This window comes from Anneissia japonica, unplaced genomic scaffold (genome assembly GCF_011630105.1).
Source record: "Anneissia japonica isolate Jap-2015-1 unplaced genomic scaffold, ASM1163010v1 scaffold1509_len713820_cov188, whole genome shotgun sequence".
Taxonomy (NCBI): domain Eukaryota; kingdom Metazoa; phylum Echinodermata; class Crinoidea; order Comatulida; family Comatulidae; genus Anneissia; species Anneissia japonica.
In genome coordinates, this window is record NW_022737632.1 from 468,939 (window position 1) to 477,111 (window position 8,173).

The 8,173-nt window shown below is 35.7% G+C and overlaps 1 protein-coding gene across 28 annotated transcripts in view; it reads right to left on the reverse strand.

Moving 5' to 3' along the window:
- LOC117117395 (G surface protein, allelic form 156-like) overlaps positions 1-8,173 on the reverse strand; it is a 71,624-nt gene that overhangs the window by 37,186 nt on the left and 26,265 nt on the right. For 10 of the 28 annotated variants that reach the window (XM_033261684.1, XM_033261682.1, XM_033261681.1 and 7 more), the window contains 8 exons: positions 6,382-6,504; positions 5,682-5,804; positions 3,755-3,877; positions 3,264-3,386; positions 2,762-2,884; positions 2,511-2,633; positions 827-949; positions 392-514 (listed from right to left, as the gene is read on the reverse strand). The exons of 6 other annotated variants lie outside the window; for them this stretch is intronic. In XM_033261684.1, coding sequence (XP_033117575.1) covers positions 392-514; positions 827-949; positions 2,511-2,633; positions 2,762-2,884; positions 3,264-3,386; positions 3,755-3,877; positions 5,682-5,804; positions 6,382-6,504 — 984 coding nt within the window. The remainder of the gene's footprint in view (positions 1-391; positions 515-826; positions 950-2,510; positions 2,634-2,761; positions 2,885-3,263; positions 3,387-3,754; positions 3,878-5,681; positions 5,805-6,381; positions 6,505-8,173) is intronic. 12 more of the 28 variants (XM_033261689.1, XM_033261685.1, XM_033261683.1 and 9 more) reach the window with 7 other exon arrangements.

The window sequence follows — 8,173 nt, forward strand, 5'->3', positions numbered from 1 at the left end:
CATGATGGACAGGTACATGTGTATGCTGTACAGGAACCAGCAACTTGGACACAGGCACCTCCGTTTTGACAAGCGTGGTTGGAACAAGCATTCAATACTGAGTTTTTTTGGGAAGTAGAGTAGAAAGCCATGTGTTAAAAGACAATATATTTTCATTATTATTGGCTTTGTATTTTTCCAATTTTCAATTTTTCAATTGTGCCATTTCTTTAGAGATTATGTGCACCATATAATTAACTGTATTATTTTTGATTGATTGTTCTAAAAAATATGATCAATATAAAAATATTAACATTAAAAATATATAATTTTATTAATTTTGATTATATTATTAAATAAATGAATATAACATGGATTCAAACAAACAATTACAATCTTGAAATATACTCACAAGTTTCACAGAATTGTCCAGTGTAACACGATGGACAGGTACATGTGTATGCTGTACAGGAACCAGCAACCTGGACACAGGCAGCTCCATTCTGACAAGCATTGTTGTTACAAGCATTCAACACTGTTAAGTTAAATACAAAATTTACACTAATTATTCCTACAGTCATTTAGAACAGATATACATTATACAGACAAGGAACATTTATTTCTTTATTTTCCTACGGTCATTTAGTACAGATATACATTATACAGACAAGGAACATTTATTTCTTTAGTTATCTATTTACTCACTTAATTAATAGCAAACTTTTTGTACATCACTTCCAAACTTCCATTCAACATATTAAGTAAAACAAAACAATAATACTATTATTTTAAAACTTTTTAAAACTAAAGAAAATATTATTATCTAAGGTATCGATATCAAACTCACAAGTTTCACAGAATGTTCCAGTGTAGCAATTTGGGCAGGAACATGTGTATGCTGTGCAGGAACCAGAGACCTGGACACAGGCAGCTCCATTCTGACAAGTATGGGTGTCACAAGCATTCAACACTATAGCGAGAATTATTTTAATCAATGAAAACGATACTAGATAACTCTCATTAAAATGCCTACTGAAAAAGGGGCGCAATACATTAAAACTAAAAAAATCATAATGATATGAAGAACTTAAGCTGCAACTTAGCTGCATCAGGGAACCACACCTTGTTAAACGACAATAGGTTTTGTGACATCAGATGGTGTTTCTGATCTTTTATGCCAAATGAATAAAATAGTAAAAGCTATTTTCTAAAACATTAAATCGAGAAAACTAAGGAGTAACTATGATATGAGAACTAACATGTTTGACATTATTGTCCAATGATGGACAAGTACATGTGTATGCTGTACAGGAACCAGAAATCTGGAGACAGGCAGCTCCATTCTAACAAGCATTGTTAAAACAAACATTCAACACTGATTTATATTTTTAGTAAAAGTAGAAAGTCATGGATTAAAAGGTAATTGGTGTATTTTAAGGAGGTTATGTATTCATTGCTGTTTGTCCGTCTGTTTGTTAGCAGGATTAGGATTATTAGTCGAGTTGTAGATATGGGTCTTAGAGGTGATTAAAATTTGGAATGATAAGGTCAAATGTGAATGTGGAAATCACAGAAATTATAAACTTTCTGTGAAATTTACCCTCAAATAAAAAAATAATAAAATTGCCTGCCTCACCCATAAAAGCCCTGTATGTATTATTTTGTATTCAGGCACAGGCATACTGGCATTTGGTAAATTTTTAAGCAATAGTGCCACAATTATCTGCTTGGAAATTATGGATGTGTACACTATAAATATTTTATTGAATTGTCTGAATATATAAATAATAAATTGAGGAAACTAAATTTTTATAATCATATAAGTAATGATATTTAAAGTTATATAAAATTCTTGGGATGCAAGAAACCAAAAATAAATGATAATGGTAATAAATGGCAATAATATTTAAATATGTCTGAAAAGTTGGTAAATTCAGATACTGTTTATTATTTTTGTCAAAATATCACTTCAGATATATTTTCTTGAATATATCAAATTGACCTGGTGTACCACAAGACTCACTTTGTCACAACAACTCACATATACGGATGAGATCTGACACTATCATGCCCATATATGGGCACAAAATGTGTAGTTGTTGCAAACGTTCACCACTGAGACCAGCATAGCTCAGTCGGCAAATCTGGTGGTAGCCACTACGTGTGCGCTGAAACTTGGAGATCTCTAGGACCCCGGTTGTGAGGGCTAGGCTAAGTAGCGTTGTCTTATGATTGTTGGTGGCATAATAGATCGTCATTAAAAAAGATCTATTGGTGTGTGCGTTGTGGTCATGCATTCTTCGTAGAATCGTATCGCCCAACAATAGTAGGGCACAGCAAGTGTCCAGCATTAGGTTAAGATATTTCTAAATATCTTTAAATGTGGGTAATTTAAAATCAGTTTAAATTACCCACATATAAATTAACAATACAACACATAAAAGACAGAAACAAAATAGAATATGTAAAGGTTTATCATTAAACATATACACACTCGGTACTTATATAACAAAATGTAACTTTAAACTCACAAGTTTCACAGAATTGTCCAGTATAGCAATTTTGACAGGAACAAGTGTAGGCTGTACAGGAACCAGAAACCTGAACACAAGCAGCTCCATTTTGACAGGCATTGTTACTACAAGCATTTAACACTGATATAAAGACAAGTAAAATGTTATTACTTGTACAGAAGGTGGAACATACTTATCAATACAAACTTCAAGAAAGTGTCTTTAAGAATGAAAAAAGAAGAAAAAAGAAGCAAAATTCTAAACCTTACAGGTTTCACAGAATTGTCCGGTGTAGCAAGATTGACAAGTACATGTGTAGGCTGTACAGGAACCAGAAACCTGGACACAGGCACCTCCATTCTGACAAGCATTGTTGTTACACGCATTCAACACTGATATAAAGACAGTTAAAATCGTATTACTTGTACACCAAACATAAATGCCTGTATAAATGCCTGCCGAACCACTGGGTTCATAGGCCACAGTTTCAAAAAGCGTGATGGACCTTTTGGGTGGGATGCTGGTGCACCAAAGGTTACTCCCAGCAATTCGCTGGTAACCATTTATAGCTGGGTAGAATAAGCCAATATACATAAAGTTCCTTGCTTAAGGACACAAGCGAAATGCACAGCAAAAGATTGAAACATTTCCACCGCGCCAAACCACCTCCATACTTGTATAGAAGGTGGTAAGTATTTATCACACAAACATTAAGAAAGTATCTTTAAAATTGAAAAAAGAAGGAAAAAAAGCAAAATTCTAAAACCTTACATGTTTCACAGAATTGTCCAGTGTAGCAAGATTGACAAGTACATGTGTAGGCTGTACAGGAACCAGAAACCTGGACACAGCCAGCTCCATTCTGACAAGCATTGTTGTTACACGCATTCAACACTGATATAAAGACAGTTAAAATCGTATTACTTGTACACCAAACATAAATGCCTGCCGAACCACTGGGTTCATAGGCCACAGTTTCAAAAAGCGTGATGGACCTTTTGGGTGGGATGCTGGTGCACCAAAGGTTACTCCCAGCAATTCGTTGGTAACCATTTATAGCTGGGTAGAATAAGCCAATATACATAAAGTTCCTTGCTTAAGGACACAAGCGAAATGCACAGCAAAAGATTGAAACATTTCCACCGCGCCAAACCACCTCCATACTTGTATAGAAGGTGGTAAGTATTTATCACACAAACATTAAGAAAGTATCTTTAAAATTGAAAAAAAGAAGGAAAAAAAGCAAAATTCTAAAACCTTACATGTTTCACAGAATTGTCCAGTGTAGCAAGATTGACAAGTACATGTGTAGGCTGTACAGGAACCAGAAACCTGGACACAGCCAGCTCCATTCTGACAATCATGGTTGTTACAAGCATTCAACACTGATATAAAGAAAAGTAAAATCGTATTACTTTACAGAAAGTGTTACATATTTATCACACAAGCATGTATAAAACAAGTAAAGCAGATCCTTGTTGAGCCACTAGGGCTCATAGGGCTGGAGCATATCCCAAGTTTCTGTAGCATGAAGTGGATGAGAGTGTAGTACAAGAGAGCCCCTTAACATCAGCTCTTCAGCAATAGGGAGCTAATAGCGGGTCACTCTCGTTAAATATGTTTAAAATAAAAAAATACAATAATACCCCCACCCCCAGGTGGGATGCTAGTCCACTGCCAGTCACTCCCAGCAATTTACTGGCACCCGCTGATACAGCTGGGTAGACTGAAGCAATGTCAATAAAGTGCCTTGCCCAGGGACACAGGTGAAATGCACAGCAAAAAATTGAAACCCCGACCTCAAGGTTGGGAAACCAAACAATTTCCACTGGGCCAAACTGCATCCAAACAAAAAAATATTAGGAAGTATTGTTGTTACAAATATTCAACACTAAAATATATACAGATGTTCATTATGAAAACTCAAAATTTATAAATAAATATAAACAGCATCATGATGTGCATATGGATGTGATCTGACATTACAGATATATGTATCGTAGTGTGGCCAGAGCTTAATCTATGTGCATTACAAAAGCTTATGTCAATGAGGACACTGTGTGTGAAACATCTTTACACATGCTTAGTAGAATCAAGACTACAATAAAGACCCTTTCAGATAGACGTTGCCGCAATATTGCGGTAAGCATGCCGGCATAAAAACTGGTCTATACCCTTTCACACAGCGCCTTTCTTACTGGAATAGTGCGGAAAACTTACGCTTTTCTGTCTAAAAGGGTCCTATAGAATGGCGTAATATTGGCAGTTTAAATACCACCGCGCAATTGTTTTCAACTTTATAGCCTTGCTTGTTTATGCATAAATGCAGACGCCGGCTTGATTGCCACAACATCAAGTAGACCCTTTCAGACAGAGCAAGCAAGTAACCGTTGCCGCAAAATTGCGGCAATATTACACAGGTGCCCTAAAGTATGCCGGCATATTGGCGTATCTAGACCCTTTCAGATAGAAACCCATGTCGGCGTGCTTACAGCAATATTGCAGTATTGCAGCTTTGTCTGATGCTTACAGCAATATTGCAGTATTGCAGTTCTGTCTGAAAAGGGCTTAAGTGAAACAGAGTCAAGCCTTTTGCGACTATGTTGATGTTGAGGTAGGAAGTCTACACACATAGCTCAGCTCTAGCTGAAGATGTAAAGCCTGTTTTCCACTGGGCGAATTTATTCGCATGAATCGAAGGCGTCGGTTCGGTTCCTAAGTTCTGATTGGTTGCACACATTTTTCGCTTCTCAAAAAATAGAAACAGTTCGAACTAAAAATTTCACTGAAGCGTAAACTTCAATAGTAATGTGAATGCGCATGAACTATGCTTTCGATTCACGCCAATAAATTCGCCTAGTGTAAAACCATCTTAAGGTGGCACATCCTTCTTTGTAAATCAGACTTAAGCCAGCTGTCCAGACTATAAACTGTTATTTGACAAAAACATGTGATATGCCTAAATATGGTCATGATGACATCAGACAATGACTGTAAAGGCACATCATGACTACATATGGCCATACAACAGTTTTTAATGCTTCCCAAGGTCAAATACTTGACTAGAGCTATACCTATAGTTAATATAACTATGGACATCAGAATCAGAATCAAATTATTTATCCTTCCTCAGATATTAGTGCAACAAACCAAATTTTCCTACACCATTAAAACAAATTTAAAACTCACAAGTTTCACAGAATTGTCCAGTATAGCAATTTGGACAGGAACATGTGTATGCTGTACAGGAACCAGAAACCTGGACACAGCCAGCTCCATTCTGACAAGCATGGTTAGAACAAGCATTCAATACTAAAATATAAAAAAAAAATGTAAAGGATAAAAAAGATAATATGTAGAACATGTGGGTATATACAGTAGTAGTATTATTAGTGGTGTTGGTATTAGTGGTGGAAGTAGTAGTGCTAGTAGTAATGGTAGTGGTGGTGGAATTACGTAGTAGTAGAAGTTTAGTAGTAGTGGTAGTGACCAATGTGGTAGTAGTAGTAGTAGTAGTAGTAGTAGTAGTAGTAGTAATCGTAGTAGTAGTAGTAGTAGAGTAGTTGTAGTAGTGGTAGTGGTGGAAGCAGTAGTAGTAGAAAAAGTAGTAGCACTAGTAGTAGCAATGGTAGTGGTATTAGTGGTGGTGAAAGTAGAAGTGGTGGTTGTGGTAATAGTTGCATTAGTAGTAGTAATGTTTCAAAGAAAGTATACACTGTGCAAAATCCAGATACATGGATGTAAGCAGCAATGTAGTAGTTAAGCATTAAACACAGAAATAGAAAAAAATGAAGAAGTATTACAAAATTTTTAATAAGGAATTGGGAAATTAATTTGTTGATAATATAAAAAGCTTAGAATATATTTGAGCGTTGAAATACAAACTCACAAGTTTCACAGAAAGACCCTGTGTAACATGACGGACAGTTACACCTGTAAGCTACACAAGAACCAGCAGCCTGAACACAAGTAGCTCCATTCTGACAAGCACTGTTGTCACAAGCATTTAATACTAACATACAGATAAGTGAAAAAAAAAAAAATAGAAGAGAAAACAATGAGAAGTAAGTATATATAGACAGTAATAACACATATACTGCCTGTGGTAAAATAATTCAAATAAAAAATATAATTGAGTAATCTATTATTAATCAGACACAATTTGAAAAAAACAATTAATTACAATATTTAATTCATTTTTACTACAAAAATCCAGAAAACTGGACACAAGCACCTCCATTCTGACAAACGTGGTTATCACAAGCATTTAGCACTAGCAGAGACAGACACGGGATATTTTTAAAAACTACTTATTGAAATTGTATATACCCTATTTAAATTAAGTGTATATGGTCATTAGAGAATTTGGTCGTTTTATGTACAACTACAAAGCAGAGGCCCCAAGTTTGAAAAAGTTACTTCAGGAGATCTGGTTGAATGACCTCAACACATGTAATTTAATTTTGCTTAACATAGTGGTGAGACGTCTGTGAGAAAATTGATAATAGAGCAGTGAAAACTTGCCAATATTATGAATTTGCAGGAAATGGGTTATTTTCCGGGAGATCCTTGCTTGGTTACGGGAGTGTGGGAGGCCGTCCCGATATCCAAGAGACATCTCCATGTTGCGGAAGACTTAGGACCCCTGACAAATGGACTTACTACCTACTACGACACAGATGGTCCACTGCTTTGTCTGTATATCTTTTATTGTTTTTTTAGCAGGGATGGGGTTGTGAAAGGGGGATGGGGGCTACTGAATACAGAGTACTGTTCTTTCATAGTACTGTATATCTTCACTAACCTTCTAAGAAAACAATCTATTATAAATGTTAAACATTATTATTTAGATGTGTCAAGAGCCACAAGTTTATGTTAGTACAACCTTCACAGGTTTAACTTAATACTACAGTATGTATTTTAAAATGTATTTAATATAAATATTTTGCCAGATTAATGCCTTTATTAATGGAACTACTGCTCACATTTCATTTTGATGAAGCAAAAATCCCAAGGGACTAAAGCCATTAACTGTCACTAGGGCTACGTTCACACTTGCACTCTAGCCAGGCATAACTGAAGCATGGAGCAAGTCCCACATCTGGTGTGAACATATTGAGTATGCATGGTACATGGGTTAAAGGTTAAACTAGCTCCACTAATTGAAACCATCAGACACTACTGTGTTGATAACTGTGGTCACACTTTGACCAATGGCAGCTATCAACACATTGTTACAGCTGTGATTGGTCACACTTTGACTAGAGGTTATAGCGACAAATATCAAGCAAAGGTCAACCTGGTTACCTTATCTGGTTTGGGTTGTCTAGGTTAAGAGCAATCTCATGACAGCATGAATCATTAACTTAGTCTAATTCTGACCCCAAACTTCTCACTTGGAAAAAGTCAAGCCTGGATTGATTGTCATTAAACCTGACTCTCCGATCGTAGCATTGCTTGATTATTTGTTATGAAAGCATTGACCAGATTCTGTCTCTTATACACATCTAGATGTGTATAAGAGACAGCATTCAACACTGATATAAAGACAGTTAAAATCGTATTACTTGTACACCTGTCCCTTATACACATCTAGATGTGTATAAGAGACAGGTGGAGAAAAACCCATAATTTTATTGTACAATAGTAATTTACTGAATTTAAAATAGCTTTATTAAAGA